Raw genomic sequence first — 20,482 nt, 5'->3', positions numbered from 1 at the left:
ATTTCATATTTCTGTTTTGCAGTGGCAGTAGAATGAAAATAAGTGGTTTTAATGGTAGTCAATGAGGCCTAAAAGGGCTTTAGGAGGGAGAGTGTGAGTTTTTTTTGTCTACACAGTGGAAAATTCTCTCAATACAGTGTAAATAATGAAATTTATAAAAATGAATCAAAAAATTAACATCTTTTCAAATATCATCAACTTAGCATGACAGCTGCCAAAGTAAGAGCAAAAAATACAATTTAAAAGCCCTAAAAAGTTAATGCTGTGGCAAAATGATGCTTTTTCACAGACCAGTATGTGGGTCTTATTCAGCTGTGGATGCAGAGATTCTCCTCTGTCTGCAGCATCCAGAGCACACTGATACCTCTATAGATGCCATGCATTCATTAATGAAACGTGCATGAAATTAAAATCAGAATTACAGAATGAATAATGAATAACGCCAGGCTGTTTGCCAGGGGGATTTTAATTAATCAAACAATCAAAATTAATAGTCTGCATGGTGGTGGTGGTGAGGAATAAGACTGTGATGCTCCACTTTTTCTCACATCCCCTTTGATTTAATTTCGGCTCCAAACAGAAGCATCATTCAGTTCTGGCTTTGTAAATAAGAAGTATAAAGCGTAAAGTATTGTTTTTAGTGTCTGATGTGACCTAGATATAGCAACATTTACAATTCCCCCCTCTGTGATCAGCAGCTAATCAGGGCTGCCCCAGTTACACCGAGTTAGGGAGCGTCTGAGTGTTGGCAGGCAGAATCCTTCATACATGAAATGTAGAAAAAAACCCAGAACTGACAGTAAAACTGATGATTATTTACATTATTATTAAAGTCACTCTCTTTTCACTTTGATTAGCAAACATCAAAAATGAAATAAATGAGCAATAAGCCTTTGTATTTTTTAAAAATCTTCTTTGTAAACAAAGAAGTGTATCATCTTTGTGAGCCCTCCTCTCAGTGATCTGGGTGATGTTGCCATGAAAAGCTGGTTTATGCATTCATTCATTCAGACGCGCTCCACTCCTTGGGATTGTTTTGGATGTAATGCCACCTGCTGGACACTCACATGTGGTGCAGGTGGATCATTTTTAAAAAATAGTGCAGAGCATGAATGAATTCTCTAATTCAAAGGTTTATTATTGGGTTTTTAAGGCTACAATGAGATGAGACATTGCAGAAACTAAGAGGTAGAAAGTGACTAGAAACTGAGCAACAACCTCAGTACATGGAGCAGTGCTGTCACAAAGACCCCTTTCACTTTTTGTTTTCTTGTGATTTGGCCTGATGCTACAGTTGTTTAAGTTCATTTTTACTCTCAGTAATCTACTCTCAGTATCCCATGATGACACAGTGAAAACAGAATTTTAGACATTTTTTGCAAATGCATTAAAAAGAAAAGCTGAAATACCACACTGACGTTGGTATTTGAGGCAGCCTTGAGTCTTTTTAATATAACGCAACACGTTTTGCACACCTGCAATTGTGGATTTTCTGCCTTTTTTTTTGTTGCAAATCCTCTCATCTCAGTCAGGTTGGATGGGGACCATTGTCCTCGTTGGACAGCCATTTTTATGTCTCTACAGAGATGTCTGATAGAGTTCAGGTCAGGGCTCTGGCTGAGCCACTCTAGGACGTTCATAGAGTCATCTCTATCCACCCCTGTTGTCTTGCCTTCAGCTTTCCCCCCACCCTGACCAGTGTCCCATCCCTGCTGCTGAAAAACACCCCTACAGCATGATGCTGCCACCACCATGCTTCACTGTTGGGATGGTAAAAATGTTGCTGCAAAGGATCTGAATGCTTATGTCAATGTGAGTTTTTTTATTTTTTCAATTTTTCATAAATTTGCAATAATAATAATAATAATAATTTCTAAACTTCTCTTTTCACTTTGTCATTTTGAGGTACTGAGTGTAGATTACTGCGAAAAATACTGTCTAAATCACAGGTGTCAAACTCAAGGTCTGGGGTCCAAATCTGAACCGTGGAACAGTTAAATCCGGCCCACAAGATGATCTCATATTTCTGTTATAACTGGCCTATCAGTATAAGATAGTCTACAGATTTCTTCAAGTATAAAAATGTAAACTTATCCTTGATGATTTAAGATATCTTTGTTAAGTTACAAAATCGGAAAAAGGAGTAAAAATATTTAGATAAGAAGTCAGGAATGTGGGAAAAGAAGTTAATTTGTGTTTAATTTCACAATATTAATTTCCATCTCACCATTAGGACTCAAACTTAGGATTTTAACTTTTAATTTCATATTTTGAGCATTTCAACTCATAATTTTGAATTTTCATGTCATATTTTGAGCCTCAATATTCATAATTCTCATTTTGAAGTGATATTTTGACCTTTTTAACAATTATTTTGTATTAACCTCATATTTTCAACTCCAAACTTTGACGTCATAATCCCATAGTTTGACCTTTTACTCACAATTTAAAATCTTGACTCATATTTTGAATTTTAATTTCATGATTACATATTTTATTTCATATTTTGACCTTTTTAACTCATGATTTTGACTTTCTTTCTAATATATTTGCCATTAAAAATATGTGCTTTTCCATTTACATTTCATGTTTTGACATTTTTAAACTAATAAATTTACTTTTCTCAGATTGTGAGCCTTTAAACTTATCTTTTTAACTTTTTAAATGTCAAAATTATTTATCATCAGTGCTAAGTTTTTTTTTTCATATTTTTATTACTGGTGAAATGAGGCTGAAAGTTTATGTTTAAAAAGGTGACCCTGTTAGGCCCTCAGGTTAGTCCTGAATCCAGAATTATGTTCATTTTGTTCAGTACAGTTGTAAGTGGTGTTTTTCAACCATTAGAAATTTAATAAAGATACTTCAGGCCAAATGCTGTTGATCTCCTTGTATCTAAAAGAGCTGAGACACTCCAGAGCCCATGTAAAAAATAAAGTGATACATTTCAAATGTTAACAAATATTCCATTTGATTTCATTATAACTTTGAATAAACTGTAATTTTGACAGGCTCGGAGCAGAGTTTCATTCTCCACTAAGAACTTTTGACCCCCTCTCTCTGCCCCAAAGGGGGTCCGGACCAGTACTACTTTTAACAGCCATGTTTAATTTTAGTCCTAGTGTTAGTATTAAGATTAAATGTCTTTTAGTTTTAGTCACATTTTAGTCTTTTCTACCCTTTATCATTTTAGTCTGGTCTTAGTGAATTAAAAGTCCTCACATTTTAGTCTGTACTTTGAGTCCAGACATTTATTCTCTTCTTTAAATCTGCTACTAGATCATGTTAGTGGGTTCTATGCCCCACGCAAAACCTGGGATCCCTGCATACAGGAGAGAGGTAGAAGAGCTACAGACATGTCGTGTTTTGACAGTAGAGAAACATCATGAACTCTGAATGTCTGACAAAAAAACTAATTTCATTTTAGTCTTGTTTTAGTTATCTTGATGAAAACTGAACTTTCTTTTTGGCAGTTTTAGTCATCAAAGATCTATTTTTAGTCTTAGACTAGTCTTTCTGCGTTGTTTGGAGGTTTATAAATATCCAATAATCAATTAATGAAATATTTAACACTGTGGAATAGCCAGAATGAAAAGGCCGAACTCTGACATGCAGCCTGAAACAGCAAGATTTAGATTACCAGCTGTTCATCTGTGAAAAAAGACATTTTTAAGTTTGTCATTCCAGATATACTTCAAAGAAAAGGATGCTGCTACCTTTGGTTCAGTGCAATCTCTTTTTTTTTCGTAACACAAATGTAATGTTTTTATTATGTTGGACAAAGTGAGAGCAACAGAAATTTGAAGAAAAAAAACAAGTGCATCAAAATGCATCAATAATCGATTAAGAATCAATCGTGGCCCTATGAATTGTAATCAGATCGAATCGTGAGGTTCCTAAAGATTCCCAGCTCTAGTAAAAAGCTAGTCGATGATACAACGGCTGAAAATCTCCTGTCATTATTTGCTGATGTCTGTAAAGAGGGCTGATGTCTGTCAGTAGTGATGTTGAACCTGTCTGTCTTAAATGATGGACAATGCCCTCTATGGAACAGTGCCTGTTTTTATATTGTCACTCCTGCATTCTGAACATGAACTAGTTTTCACTCCTGAATTGTTGTTTGTTTTAGTTTATCGTCTGTAATCTGTCTCTTGAATATATGATATAAATATAAATACCCAGAACTAGTCCATCCAGTCTCTGCTGGTCTGGTTTGTGTCGTGTGTTTACTGTGTTGTGTGTATTACCAATATTTGAGCTGATTGTGTTTCTGTACCTTAACTAGGGATGCACAATATTAGACTTTAGTCAATATTTGATAAATCAGTGTTTCAAAACTGGTTTTATCCATTACAGACACCAATAATAATAAATACAGAACACCAAGTTTCTCCTGATTTTACCTGTTCCTCTTATTGTGATGATACTTTTGTTTGTTTACTGACGTTAAGAAAGAAAAACATTTGTTTCTACTATTATTGATAAATGACTTTTTTTCTCCAAATATAGACATACAACAGTGAAGAAAAACATTCATTGGATTACATGTCTCTTATGTTTTTCAGTGTCAAAAGTAATGAAAAATGTGGCCATTTTTAAGGAGCTCATACTTAAAACACCTAAAACATAAACATATTGTTCTAAATGTAAAAAAATAAAACTAACAGTAGCTCAGACCTAAAACTTCAGTCCATAGAACATCACTTTAAAGTTAAAGGAATAAGAATGGAAAGAGAAACGTACTGCACCTGAGATAAGAGTGATGATTTCACATAAACTCTAGAAACATAATCTCACATTCCACCGATATAAACGGCTGATAAATATAACTTTAAATATCTGCAGCTACAGATAATAATCTTTTGAAGCAAATATTGTGCCAATAGTATTGTCTATCCCTATTTTATACTTAAGCAGTGATGATTGCAGGAATGCACTTTACACTTTTACACTCGTGTGGTTTTACATCTGTGATGCAAAAATTAAACAAAGGATAGGCAGGAAGGAAGGCTTAGAATTTTTAGATGTTTTCATAGGAATCAGGGAAATTTATCTGTAAAGTTTTGGGAATTTGGAAACGTTGAGATGGTTGGTTGTTCCTTTGAAATCCCATAAATTTTCATGGAAATTTAGGGGGTGTTTGATGCAATATGTATACAAATGTACCAACAAATTTTAGGAGGATTTACTTGGAAATTGTTTGGAAAGTTTGAAGAGAATTACTTTGATATTTTGGGGAATTGGCTTGAAAATCTTTAGGAATTTAATTGAAATTTTTTGAAAATTTTGATTGGAAATTTTTGGCTTTTTTCCTAAAGTCTCCCAGCGGCATTTGGGGGAAATTATAGATTTTTTTTTTTTTTTTAATGTTTATGAATTTCCACAGAGATTTTTGGTAATGTCTTGGATTTTTTTTCAAAATGGAATTTGGGGGATATTCCGTTTTTCTAAGTTTTTATGCTCTGGAAGAAATCTCTCATTTCTAATGATTTTAAAAATCATTCCAAGAACTCCAGAACATTTAGTCCTTCACTCTTCGCTTTAAAAATGACAACACCGTAGGTCTGTTTGTGACTCACCCCATTACTTACCGACTGAATGCCCTTTTACTGACTGGTCGACACAGCCAAAACATGCAGTCAGAAACCTACACCTACAGTGATGTGGTGTCTCTGCAGAAAAGGGCTTTCTATATATTCTTTGTGAAAAATACTTTCTACTTCCTGTTCAAAGACAAGGCTAAGGTTTGAACTGTTCAGGTCCCACTTATCCCAACAAAGAGGGAGAAAATAAAAACTTAGAGCAGAAGCTCAAGTGTCAGGAGGTTAAATATGATTATCTTCAGATTGTCCACAAGGTGGCAAAATACACCACAGAAATGTTTTTAGTGCACCAGTAACACACTGAAAGAAGTCTACAGCTCCTCATGCTTTTATCAGAGGTTCCAAGCTTTCCCACTACAAAAAAATGCTATTGTTAGAATGAAATGATCAGCTGTTTTGATTTATTATTAAATAAAAGCAACACTGCATTTAAAGAGATATTAAAAGGTTTATTACAACAACTTATCAATTCAGATTTTATACAGAACTTTCACAAGTTACAAGTACACTTTGAACACAGTATCACACCCCTTTTTTTTTTATCAGTTTAGCCCAGGTAAAACAAACAACCGAAACTTTCATAAACTTAAAGCCACAACTCAAGTTGAACCAACTTGTTTTATATTAAACCGACTGAGACATTTCCTAATAAACAGTTAAATTCTCGCAGAGAATTATTATCTCATGCAGATAGCACAGAACAGTAGAAGTTTGAAAAAACGTATTTTAAGAAACAAGGTGTTATCTTCTTGTAAAACTACACAGTAGTAAGCCAGTACAGACTAAGAGAAAAGGCAAATTGACTTGTTTTCTTCCTACGATAATTTCATTGATAAAATGTTGACATTTCTTACAAGCAGTAGTGTTGTTACTTTCATATACAGGATGTGATTCCAGTTCACATCTGAGTGCTTTAATCTTCTATGGAAATGAATGGAGTCAGGCAGGAAGAGGCCTAGAATGATGACAAGCTGCTAACAGAGTTCATGTGATCACCAGGCTCAGCGACTGAACCCAGACTATTCTGTAAAAAACAAAGTACAGAACACCTAGAAAGATCACAGACATGTTATTTACAATGTTTCCTAAAAATGTCATCTAGAATAGCGATCACAAAACGGCGCCATGTCCTGAAGTGTTCTGCAAAAGACACTGAAGCGATTAACAGTCACTTAGAAAGCAAAGACAGTATACAAAGAGATTTCCTTACTGAGAGCCTTGATCTGAGAGAACTCAAGCTAATCTGCGTTAAAAATGTCTTTACAAAAACATTAATGGCACTGAATGAAGTCAACATCACCATGATTGAGTAATGGAAAAAGATACTGCAATCCTACAATCACCGCTTCAGGAACAATCAGACTACATATGGAATGTCGATGACAGATTTCTAACAAGCTCTCCTCCTTAAGACTAGTTTAATTTTTTTACAAACATTCAAACTGCACAATGCGACTACAGCTGATCTCACTCACAGAAAAGATCAAAGTCTGACTCAGCCATTTACATCTGTGTTTGACGTGACTGTATTAAAATCTACTCGAAAAAGCTGCCGGTACTTGATAAATATGGACTCCCAAAAAAGGTAAACCCGTCATCTCTCAAAATGTGCAAAATAGAAACGCAAAATATTAAAGAAAACAAAAAGTGACTGCTCGTCGTGTTAAGATTAAGATAGTGCTTAGAAAAAGTCACAAAAACTAATCATAAATGAGCCCCAACACACTTTGGTCAATTCTCTAACAACTCGCTGATCAACCTTCAGGCTGATTAAATAAAAAAATAAATTAATAAATAAGTCACAAGAACCACTCATTAAATATCTTACACCTAAAGTGCCTGTTCTGTTGTCTTCATCAATCCAGAGAAAACATTGCATTTTCAAAAACAAAGGAACAAACAAATAAATAAATGAAAATCAGTGCGGTTCAAACTTAAGCTGAGAGAGAATTCCTTTCCTCTTTTTTTGAGTCGACGGCGCTCCAGTGTTGACGCTCGAAGAGGAGGAGAGGGAAGTTGGCCACGGTTTGGGGACGATCAACTCCCTGAAGGCTGGGTCTGCTCGCTCTCCTCTGTGCTCTGGTTCGATGTGGCGTTGGCGGCGCCGGAGGGGGCGGAGACGGCCGAGGTCGTGGAGGAGGAGCTGACCCCGTTGGAGGTGCTCACGGAGCTGTGCTGGATGGCCTCGTTCTGAGGGCTGCCCGGGACGGACATCTCTTCGCAGCTCTCGTCTTTGTCGTAGACTGTGGCGGGGGAAAAATGATAGTGGTTTTTTTACTTTTCCTGATACAATCCAGGACGGCTCGGGGAAAAGCTCAGACACACTAATCAGATGTAGAACGGCTAATTGCATGTGGTGTATGCAAACGCTTTCATTAATCCCCATAATGCTACTTCCGCACCCTTTCCTTTAATTAAAGCTCCAATGTCAATTTAAACCCACATCATAAGGGTGCATTACATTCTGGGGGCATGTGGCACTGTTTCCCATCCCTAACTGCATTCTCATTTGTTTTTTGTTACCTTGCCAACTACTGTAGCGACAGATGATTACAGCACCTGATTTTAATGATGCTCACACTGGAGAGTAGGGAAGACTTGGAGTCGAAATGCCACCAGCTGTTAGGCAGTTGCATTGAATTAATTGGATCTTGATGAAAAAAAAACTATTCTCATGCTCTGTTTCGTAAAGGAATAAGGAGCACCGCGATAATTAATATTGTTAATGATATGAAGTCACTTGTTATGGCACTTTGTAATTAATGACTGGGTTTTGTATTTGGGAATGTAAAGTGCCGATTCCACGGCAAGAAGAGGCAATTAAAGCTCAATACAAATGTCTTCACATTAGAGGCGTCATGAACGGACTTTGACCGCGTGATTTAGTGCCAGTGAATGTCAAAGTGCTATAAACTCCCTCGCTGTTTTACAACACAGAAGGTCAACCCCAGAATAACTCAGCCTGGTGGTTTTGTTCCATGTTCAAGTGAGCATTATCGCTCCTAACGACATTACGGGCCGGCGAGCTGATATATCATAATACTCTGAAAATTTTGGGTTCCCTGCACAGCCGGAGCGTCTCTCTGCTCCCTTGGTTTCTGAAGTGGGCTTCACTGGAAGCAGATGGACAGCTTGGTGTGCCAAGTGAAAACGTGTCCTGGCTTGTTTGCGGGGTTGTCTGGGTAATTTCCTCCCACCTGCCATGGCTTTGCCTGGGCAGGACGATGAAGGGTATTACCAGGTCTGGAGGGCAACGTAGCCTTGTGGGATGTGTAACGCTGAGAAAATGGAGGGCTTGATGAGGCCTTTACATGAGCGAGAGCCACAGATCAGTCAGAATTAAACGCTGTGCTTTACTAATTAGTGAGATGGATTATTTCAGGGAGTCCAGAGGAAGAGTACTTTTGCACCGGGGTATCTTAATGCTGGTGCCAGGGTGGAAAGATTGGGAGTGGCTCAACTACTTAAATAAAAATGCTTTAATAGAAGGTCTGAACAAAAGGAGGGAATTGGAATGCATACAATATGATAACACTGTAGTGATGATACGCAGTAGTAGTAGTTTTTTCTGATGTGTGCTGCAATTACCCATACAGTAGCGCCAAATACAGATACTTGAATTTAAAATGGAGCACCCTTATAGCCGCCAATCTGATTCAGTGGGTCGGTATTTGATGACTTATTATGGTGGCACTCATAAAACAAACAAGGGTCATGAAAATAGGTTCAGTAGCCAAAGAAGAACAAAACAAAAGATTAAAGAGTGATAATACAGCAGAGGTTAAATTGGCACTAAATTTCAGACCCCCTGCCACTCTGGACTTTTTTGTCTAAAAGGGTGAATTTTTCACTTTTATTTTGCCAGAATTTTGTCTGAGTCGCTGCAAATAGTATGATATTTTATAGGAAATTGTTTCTTGATAAATTTTGAAATTTCAGTGTCACTTTTAAACAGCCTATAGTTTACCCTGGACAATTTACAATACTAATAAGCCAAAAATGTCCACTGTGTAAAAACATATTAAAAAATTACATAAAAATATTTCATCCCAAATTCTTTTGATTAATTCTTTTCATCAACCTTAGTCCTGTTCAAAACAACCAGATCAAGGTTATATTATTTTTAGATTTTTCAGGCATTTTTATTTTGTTTTCAGTTTTTGTGCCCAATTTCAGTTTAGTTATATTTACCTTTTACAGCTAGTTTGTTGATTCAGTTGAGTTTTTATTTTTAAAAACTGCTTCGTTTCGCTTTGTGAAATCATCCTTCGCCTCACTTTTTCCTCTCTTGTGCCTTCTTTCTCTCAGTGTCTCTGTGCCTATCTATATGACATCTTTACCCTATTGTACAAGGATAAATTAAAATTAAAAATCCACAACTGTTATTATACAGTATCTATAAATGTGAAGCAATGCCCCATGTGCTTCTAAACAGATACAGATCTGCCTTTATTATTAATATCCACGTTGTGCAGCCTGGTGGGTTTACTTAATATGAAGCTTAAAAAAAGTTACGGACCACTTTAGATCTTTGAATAACTTACAAATATTGATAAACTTCATCTACATTTCCCAGAAAAGGGCTTAAGAAAAGTTCAGACATTTTTAAAATCTGTTGATGGGGTAATTATGCTCAACTTTGCTGCTGCAGCACGCAGCACCTGTGGTTATTAATAGCCTAAACGTGAACATTTCTCATCACTGATCTACACACAGAAAGAAGAACTAGCGTGTTTTCTAAACTCACGATACCGTGGATCACATTACAGCAAGCAGGGCACTCAAACACTTTGACTTTAGACAGACCTCACCGCTGTGCCAGGGAGCCAGGCCATTGCGCACCGCGAGTTTAAATGCCGGTATAGCTCTGAGTGCCTTCATCATTTGCCAAATTGAAATGAAATCATAGGCAGGATATCATTTATCATGTTAAAGCATCTTCACACACTGGCAGTGGTGCTGCTGGTGGAGGGGGACGAATATTTTAAGGCAATTATTTAAAAAGTTGCACTCATTACATGGCACTGTCTTAATGACGGTAATTGAAGCAATACCGTGGCCATTTTTTAATACTCCGGTATATGGTATTACCGCCTATTCCTAACGAGAGACTGGGGAGAGACATGTGGCGAGGGGCCACAGGCCAGATTCCAACTCGGGCCACGCCTTAAACCACTCGACTGTATGCGCGCCAAGTGATGATCCAGCAGTAGTTATAATCCAGTAGACTGTTGTACCAGCTATGTTTAAGTCCTGGTGTTAAGTCCATGCTAAATTCCATAGTTTACTACTAGTTAAGTTGTAACTTTTATTTGTCATTTTTTTGACTGCACCTCAAAAACTTAAGCTCTACTAATCCATGTGAACTAGTAGAGCTAAACATCAAAACTAAGCAAAATCTTGTCACAGATATGACGTTTTCACTTAATTTAACCAACCACCTAAGCATTTTTTAACCCAGTGTTTGTTCTAGTACTGCCTTTCCTGTGTTTAAGCAGGTTAATGGCTGAAAATAACTTATGCTAACTGCTGGTAATCCTCAAACAGTCCTGAAAGAGTATGAAAATATGACAAAGCATTTGCAAATATGGCCACCAAAGTCTACATCTCTGCTCATGGAAAACAACAGTGTTATTGATCATGGAGAACATACTGCTGACACCAAATAGCCCGTAAAAATCCTCATCATCCTACAAGCTATCCCAGCGTTTTAAAACTATCACCATGAAAGCCATATAAGGCAGACCTTGAGTCTCGTAGGAGGTAGGAGTAAAATTTAAGTTACAACTCAAGCCCATGTTGAAACTATCTCAGCAGGTGCAACACCTTAAATGTTAGCAAGGCGTTAACTCAGTTTAAAGTATGAACTTATGTTTAAACTAAGCTACATTTAAACTTCCGCACAGACGGTGCAACCCAAAGCAGATATGTTCCTGATTTAGTATCGCATATGAGAGTGGCCTGAATCTAATATGAAATATCAGATTCAATGTGACTTGTGGTGTTTACACTGTCAGCAAAAAAATCAGATATGGGTCACTTTTAACTGCAATGTGAATGCAGCTTTAAGGTCCTTGCACATCAGATGCTATTTTTTCATGTGAATAATCTGCACAAAATATTTATTCTTCGACAAGCAAGTCAGTGCAAGCTTCCACACCAGCAATGTCATTACGCCGAGCAAAATTGCGGTGGATGTTTATCGATGTTTATGTTTATATTTATCAGAAGTGCTGTTCAGGTCCGCTTCCTTGATATCTGGCACATCCTCCTTGCTTTTCTCCACTTGCTCAGACTTTGATCATGCTTACTTTGCAGTCCCATCCAAAACGAGCAAATTACAGCTGATGATTAGGAGTGATTTCATGTCATCACTTAAAATACGCAAATGCATTATCCTATCTTAATATAAGAGGTCAAATGTTTGTTTTTAAATGCATGCAGCCTTACCATAGTCTCTTTTATGCACGGCATTCAAAGCATTCTTTTGCAATGACTTGTATCTTTGTTTTAAGATGACTTACACAATGATTTGCTGAGCAGCTTAAAAGAAATTAAATGAATGAAAACTTGGATTGACTTCATTTTAAATGTCATGATTTAACTGTTCAAATTAGTAAATGTAATGACTGAACAGTTAAATTAGCTGTAGGTAGCTCTTGATAACTTTTTCACTACAGAAGATAAAACCTGAAATACATATTTAAAGTCATGGTTAAATGGCTGAAATTTCTGTCTTCTATCACAGCACCTAGCAGTATTATCAATGATTTTCTCCAACCTGCTTTAAAATTGACATCTTAATGGTGAGAAACATTGTGAAAAATATAACTTTTATTGTATCAATAGTGTAAGTATGACTGTCCTGTTTGGAATACATAAAAAACCTCCAACATGATGGGTCGTGTCAGACAAGGAAAGTTTCAAACTACTGGATTATTCCCGCCTGACAGACAATTATTTTCACTCACACTCCAAAGCTGGCTCTCCGTCTTGGCTCGTATTAAATCTAGCCCACCTGTCATCATGAGCCTTACAGATGAACTGGGCGATTTGGATGAGGTTATATTTTTCCAAACAGGGTAAAAACTGCTTCAAATGTCATCCCTCAGAAAGGTCTACAAACACAGGACAGACGTCCTTATCAAACGCACGAGAAAGATGACCCAATTCATCTGCAGATCTCGGTGAAAAACAATCCAGACGAAACCAAATGAGACCCGCCGCTGACAGCCCGCTGTAGCCTGGAAACCATCAGTCCCCTAACACCCGTGACGTGTGTCAGTGCTATGGTTAGCAATAAGGGATGCGTAATGAACAGCCTTAGCTTGGTGGACACCCCACAACGAGAATGGGCTGCAGTCTTGTCAGGCTCGCTGCTTTAATGGACTCATTTCAGAGGCAATCATTGTCAATACAAGTCAGAGGAGGCTTTAGGAGCACAGTGGAGAAGTGGCTTAGAGCACGCTTGTTCCTATTGCATACTGGCTCATCTGTGAGGGAAGGTGAGTAATGACCTTAATATCTGAACAAAAGAGCCACCGTGTTGGGAAACCAAGAAATATTGAGGATATAATTCTAAATGAAGAAAAGTTGGCATAGTAAGAACACTGGCTGACTACATGAAATTTAAATTAAAAGGTTTAAAATGAGTCTTTCCAAGTTTGAGACAATCATTTTATGAAAGCAGATAGATTAAAGAAAAAAGATTAAAAAAGGTAGATTTTATCTACAGTCGTGTTACAAAAAGACAGATCTGGCTTTCTTATTCTTTCAGACATTTTATTCTGAATGGACCCTGCAGACTTCATTTTTCAGTTTCATTTGGGTGAAAAGAGAAAACGATTTCTGTCTCACTGTAGCCACCTGTGGCCTCCTAAAATACCTCAGACTATGCCTTCAGTTTGCACGCAAACAGTCCACATAAATATCTCAACTTTTTGCAAAGTTTTTCACAGAAAAGGGCCTAATATGTCAATATCTCTTCCTGTTAGGCCTTAAGTAAGACGTGCTTGTCTGGTCTAGTGGTTAGCTGGAGCTCGTTTCAGGCGCCTTTCACTGAAGCCTCGGGCTGAGAATAATGGAACATTACTCACTGTGATAGCCAGATTTCTTCTGCATGGCGGTTACAGGGCAATCTTTATGAGCCAGAAGAAGCTGCTTCAGCTGAGCCACTTCGTTTCTCAGCAGGGTGACTTCATTCTTTGGGAGAGAGGAGACACAACCACAGTCAAAAAATGGTCACTATGGAGGATACAGTGTGTCAGATTAAAGCAGGAGGCAAACACAGAGGACATCTGGAGTTCAATCTCTGAAAATTATACTACTAATAATAATCCATTGAGAGTATGTATACATATCAAATGTGAACAATGGAAAAATAAACATATAAATTCTAATGAGTATTTACTTGCACTTTAAAAAATATGAAAATACAAAATAATCATTTGACAAAACATGTTGAGGTTGGCTTTAGATTCTGACTTCTTCTAGGGGCTTTAGAATACTGTTTAAGTAATGGTGGGACCAGTTTTATCTCAGCAGGACACCTATAATAATCATATTAAGTTAAATAATAAAGACAGTTTTAGCAGTGATGATACTCAACATAAAAACAAGAACTGATGTTTAATAAAGTTTAACAAAACAGTTATAGTAAAACTGACTAAAAATCAGAATATTCATACTTCTTTTTTTATAATTCCACTAGAGAATTTAAAAAATGTCTCATATATCATATGTCTAAACAGCTTTAATCAGAAAAAAGGCTTAAAGTAAAATAAAAACTGATATGAAGCATATGACTATAATAAAAATATTTTAAATTTAAAAACTGACCAGAAATCTTGCCATTTTTTTTACTATTTATACCTTGAAAATATCTATATATTAGTCAGATTTACCACTGGATCACTATTGAATTATTTCACAAACCTGTGGCAACATCTACCTACACTATAGAGCCTGTTACCCTCCACAATAATGGGGTATTTGTCAAGAAAATATGCTTAGTATGATTGCTAGATGAGTTTGCCTTTATATCCTAATATAGAGAACATTTTACACCCCCTAACAGGTGCACGATCAAATATGGAGCATCCATTTTTCACACTAAGATTTCAGTAGCTGTTAGAAATCCTAGGCAGACAAAAACTATCATGACATTAAGCACTACTATTCACCTTTATGATGTGTGAGTTTCCTTAACTTATCATGGTTAGCAATGATTTTAGAGCCCTTGGTTTAGGAGCAAAAGAGAAATAAAACTGCATTTTTACAGTTCTGGAGGAAAGAGGAAGTTTGAGATGCTCTCGGCCATTACTGATTGGTCAGATTACGTGATATCACTCTCTGTGATGTTGACTAATCTCCACTGTTTGGCTGAGAAAAATCCTTCTTGTTCTACTGGGGGAAGGCTGTGAAGGGAGTCGACCGATGTGATCATACATGGTTCCTTTTCCCATTAAAGGTTAGAAATATAAATATGTTTATTTTACTAAAAAAAATGTAAACATGTACATCTTAACCCTTACGCATTCCAGTTATTCTTGATTTTCTTTTACAGCTTTTATGTATATGCAAATATAAACTCTTGGATGTGTCTGAATCCTAAAAATAAAACTGAAGCTTTCAGTAAAAACAGGATCCAAACCACAAATCTGACACACATTCAAGCTCCTGTGAGGAGCTTTTTAATTTGGCACCCCTGTCGACAAAGCAGGATCTCTTTCTGCTGATCTTGTCCATCATGTGCAGGGAGCATTTTCTGATTAAAAATTAGGGCTGAAAGATTGGGAAAATATTCGAATTGCAATTTTTCTACTCAATATTGCAATTGCAATGTGAAATGTGATTATTCCTTAAGTTCCTCATTTTGTATGTTTTCCAACAGACACAAGCAATAAAGCATTCTATAATACAACCAACACAATATTAGACTAAACAAAGCCCAAACAATTTTGAAAATACCTAATTGTTATGATTTTGACTTGTACTGCAAACTGGATATAAATTTTTGTATTGAAGGTTTTTGTAATTCTCATATTTAATAAGAAAAAAAATACAAAAACAGATTTTGGCAGGATTTTTTTGTAGACTTTTCCAAAAAGAAATGGCATTTGAATGATTGCATAATTATATAATGCATTACATCGCTGCTGCTGCAAAAAAGTTTCAAACTGGTATTTTGACATAAATTCCAGGTTAAATAAATATTGCACCTTCTGTGATTTAGAAATTGCAGCAGGCCATATTGCGATTCAATCAAATTTTTGATTAATTTCCCAGCCCTATAAAAATCAGTCAAAGGTATCATTTATTTTCAGTCTTTGCCTTTCAAAACATTAACAAAGTCTCACTTCATTTGACACCAACCCCACAACAGTGGTTCCAGACACTAGAGATAGCTACATAGAGATGATCAATATTGTTGCTGAGGGTCTTATTTGCATTTGCTGGTCACTTAGAGCATTGGTTCCCAACCTGGGGTCCGGGTACCACAGAGGGGGCACAAAAGATCAAAAGATCTTTGGGAGGGCGCAAAGTTTTGTCTGCTCTGAGACCGCCAAAATCACATTTGCAAATATTGACTAAAACCATGATAAAGTAGTTATAAAGTAGTTTATACAAAGGTCTTTTTTGATAAGAAAAGCATGCATAGACCTTTTTTAGGGTTTTATCAGTGAAAGAATTAAAATCTATGTTAATTTTTGGCAGCAGTGGGTAACTTTATCTTCTTTCTTGGGTCCTGGGGGGGGGGGCATGTATGGGGGATGTCCAAGGAAAAACGATTGGGAAACACTGACTTAAAGTGCTCAGTCGTTTTAGTCAGATTCATAATCAGTTACAAACTTTAAACAAAGTGCCTGACAGAATAAATGCTTGAAATCAAAACTGAAAAGTGCCTTTGCTCACTCTCCACTTTTAGGATCTGAACCTTTTACCTCCATGTGTATTTGAAGAGATCCCAGAGTCAAGTTCTCCTTATCATAAGCTAATGTGTCCCCTACACTACTTCTTCTCAAGAAAGAGCAAACACAGGGAAAGCTAACAACACAATGAATGAATTCAGAATTAAATATGATGCACCTCTTCAATAATGTTGTCCCTGCACAATAATTATGGGCCTTCACTGGCTTCCGACCAGCACATTTGTCAGAGGTGAGCTGTTCTGATTGTCAGAGCAACTTTGTAGATGCTGCTGAGATTTACACTCTCATGTCGTTACTGCTCCCGCGGGAGCTGGGGATTTCTGCATGTCGTAAAAGAGAGCCACATTACGCTGAAGGTGACTTTAACTGGATTTAGAGCAACCGGGGGCCCGGCAAACACCCAATGGCAGATTTAAGCTCCTTCTCTTCTCCTTTAAAGGACTACGGGCGGCTTAATCTATTAGTCTAAAAGCAGCCAATTTATTTGATTCCATCTGTTTAGCCTTGCTGCTGCTGGCAGCGCTGAGCTATTGTAAGACAGATTTAAAACACAGCTGGAAGGAGCGTATGTATCACATGTAGCCAATATTGTATTCACTGTGCTTTCTCCATGACTGCCGCCTGTTTAAGCCCACATAAACATGCATAGCAGGTGCTCAAAAAAAGCCTTAACCACAGGGATGAGACAAAAACAAGACAGTATTATTGGTACTGATGTAAAGCAGTATTATCGACTGCTACCACACCTGGATTTTCAAGCCAGACTAAACTGGACTTCAGAGAGTTAAACTTGTTTTCAACTTTGTGATTTAATCGAAATTGAGCAAATGGGCCTTGGGTGATGCTGGGAGCCCTGTGAGCCGCCTGGTCTGACACCTCATTAAAAAGCCAGTTAAGGATGATGTTAAAATAATTGTGCATCATTAGAGGCAGTTTCACTGATCAGCTGGGCCATGTCAGCATGGGGGTTTTTACAAAAACTGCACCGCTGATTAATGCCTTCATATAAAGCGCCCTTTTATTCTCTGCCACATGTTGTTCTCTTCTTTGTAGTTAGTAGTGATTTGATCTGTTTATCACCCCGTTTCCTCACTACATTTCCTTTTCGCCCAGCTTTAAGTAAATAAAAGCTCAGGAAGACCCATGACGTATGGTGATAACTTGCTTTTGAATCAGAAATTAACAACACAAATTCATTTCTTTTCCACTGCTGTCTATCCCCTCCTCCACTCTTCATATCTTATTCTGATTTCATAGAAATATACGACAGTGAGCAAATAAACACCACATCTCATTTAATTGTCTGGAACACCGATGTGCCGCACCCCCGGCTCACACTTATCAACAGAGACAGCAGATACATGAACTGTTTCGAACTTGTCAGCATCAGATCCTAATTGCTTGCTGCGAAATGAAGGTTCAAAAAGACACCTTTCCCTGGGAGATTTTTGAGGCCATTCAGTAAACTGCTGAGACAGAAGCGCAGACACGCTTGTGCGCGGCTGACATCTGGAGGATACATCTTTATTGACAGGGATGTATCGATGTAAAGGGCTAACACACCGCTGCTGTCACACGGCAGCTCTTCTTAATCGGCTTTAATGACTTCATCACCACAGAAGGGAAAAGTCTGTGTGCACACGCTTGCACAAACCGTGCACAATAGAAAACAGACATCTGCATGCATCTGTATACACACAACACTGACACAGTGAAGCATAAGAGCAAACGACAGGTAAAGTAGATGTTGTGTGCTGTAGCTGCTGTAGGGGTAAAGAGTACCTGTAGTTGTCCATTCATGGAGCTGAGGTCCTCGGCCTTCTTCTCCAGAGACTGGACCCACACTTTCCTCTTCTGCCTGCAGCGAGAGGCCGCAGCTCTGTTACGCTCCAGGAACTTGCGCCGCTTCTCATCAGGGTCTTCACTTGTGGTTCTGCGCCGTCGACCTCCTGTGCTTGGAGGGTTTGGCGGAGGGGGGACCGGGGAAGCCTGAAAAGTAAAAGTAATATGAAACAATTACTATCAGAACAAAACCAACACCACATTTGTAATGTGCTGCTTGAATCACTGAGCAGCACTGAAATATTGTGTACTTAATCATAAATATAACAAGTATAATACCATAGTGTCTGATTTATTGCCCTTGCACATTGATAAGGAGAGTAATTTCTCTTTGAACACTTAAAAAAGAATGAAATCAAATTCAGAAACTGGTAATGTTTACGTAACAAAGTTTAAAAAGTTTAAACTAATAAAGTTAATAGTGAATGCATGTTGGTTAATCTGTCACACCTACAGATATTTGATTGTTCTGCTAATACATGTTTAAGTATAAAAAGCTTAATTTTCTTTTTGAATACATTTATTTGGTGACAAGCTTTTATGTCCTATAGAAAACATGCTCCATGTAATCACGTCGCCTTCATACAAAGTAGTAGTAGGTCGAGCCAGGAAATGTTTTACGTAAACCCACAGCTCAGAGCTAACCCCGCCCATTTTAGACTTTTGAAAAATGCACAAAAAAATGGGCAGTTTGGTACTGAGAGGAGGGAGGGGAAAAGTACGGGGTTTTCCAGATGAGGCTGGAGTGACAGAGACGGTCTCTTGCCAGAAAGTGGCACAAGCTACTTTCACACTGCCTCGCTTTTCCGTGTCTGTTTCGCCTTCGTTCCGCAATGGGGGGTCGATCTCACCCCACCTCTGATCCGGATCGAGAGGTAGTATTATAGCTGTAACAGACTTTCCCACAACGAGTGTGAAAGGACGTCATGGCATTCCGCAACGGTGAGTGTGCGCTGCTGTCTCCATAAATGGGAGGTTTAAAAACCAGCACGGTTTAATCGAGCGGCATTTCATCGGAGAAAACAACAGCAAGATAAAACAAAGAATAATGTGGATTAACTGGAGAGACTGCGAGGTTAGAGAGCTGATCACACTCTGTACAAGAGAGGAGAGAGCAGACACATCTCTGCTCACAGCAGTGTCTGAAAAGTTCCATGATGTGTTCAAGTGAGCTCGGTACTGTGAAGTTTCTGACCTCTGATGTAAATACGTGCGCTGTGACACTGCCTAAAGTCGGACCTCCAACTCAGAAACAGGGAGGAAAAAAAGTCTGTTGGATCTAATCGATCAAAATTAATGTTCATGTTAATTACCCCGTATTTCACTTAGAAAATACAAAGTTTTGAACCGAGAAATCCAGAGTTTCGAGTTTCGTTGAAAGCAGCAGCTCGGGCAACGGCTGCCATCTGATTACGGGACGCCGGGGTTTGTGTGTAAGCTCGGGCGTGCACAGCTCTGTTACACCTTGTGTGAGCTGCTTGATGCAGAACAGAGATGGGCATTCCCTTTCACCTTTGATGCGGAATCTCTGTGTAAAAATGGCTACAGAGTCCCACAGCAGTGCTGCCTCAGAGCGATCTTAGGAGGTGGAGGATTTCTACTCTCCAGAGTCCTCTGAAGCAGGCTGTAGTGTGGTGGTGGACCATGGTGGTCTGAGCACTACCTGTTTGGGCCGTTGGCTTCAGCACCAGCGTTACTAAAACTGGAGCTCTTGGAGCTGAGGCAGTGCAGGAGCAGGAGAGGATGGGAGTGGTCTCTTAGAGGCGGTAACGTTCTACCTTTTATATAAATTTTGTGACGTAAAAACCTACCATCGTATGAGCCATGCCTTTTCAGAAAAGATTTTTCAAAGCAGATGTTTAAGCTTATTAAAAGCCATAAAATGCTGATTTTTTTCAGTTAGGATCAAATGTCAGAAAAACACCAAAAATGATGCGTTTTATCATAGTTCAGTTAGATACCTCAGTGCACAGCTGGAAGAATGTTAAAGTGTTCACTAACTCTTTAACACATATAGATATATTTTAAAACAAGACAAAGGGTGAGTGTTACGACCCGGGCTCGTGGGGATAAAGGGAGGTATTACTCATATCAACATAATTTAAGATG

General features: G+C 38.0%; 1 protein-coding gene across 2 annotated transcripts in view; it reads right to left on the bottom strand.

Moving 5' to 3' along the window:
• Positions 1–6,028: 6,028 nt before the first annotated feature.
• The window catches only part of atf2 (activating transcription factor 2), a 30,395-nt gene continuing 15,941 nt past the window's right edge, over positions 6,029–20,482 (bottom strand). For both annotated transcript variants that reach the window (XM_041807784.1, XM_041807785.1), the window contains 3 exons: positions 18,314–18,520; positions 13,697–13,802; positions 6,029–7,843 (listed from right to left, as the gene is read on the bottom strand). In XM_041807784.1, the coding sequence (XP_041663718.1) occupies positions 7,638–7,843; positions 13,697–13,802; positions 18,314–18,520 (519 nt within the window). In that variant the 3' untranslated portion in view covers positions 6,029–7,637. The remainder of the gene's footprint in view (positions 7,844–13,696; positions 13,803–18,313; positions 18,521–20,482) is intronic.

The sequence above is a fragment of the Cheilinus undulatus genome, linkage group 15 (assembly GCF_018320785.1).
Source record: "Cheilinus undulatus linkage group 15, ASM1832078v1, whole genome shotgun sequence".
NCBI lineage: Eukaryota > Metazoa > Chordata > Actinopteri > Labriformes > Labridae > Cheilinus > Cheilinus undulatus.
Note: the sequence above shows the minus strand (reverse complement) of the source record. Positions and strands in the feature narration are given on the sequence as shown.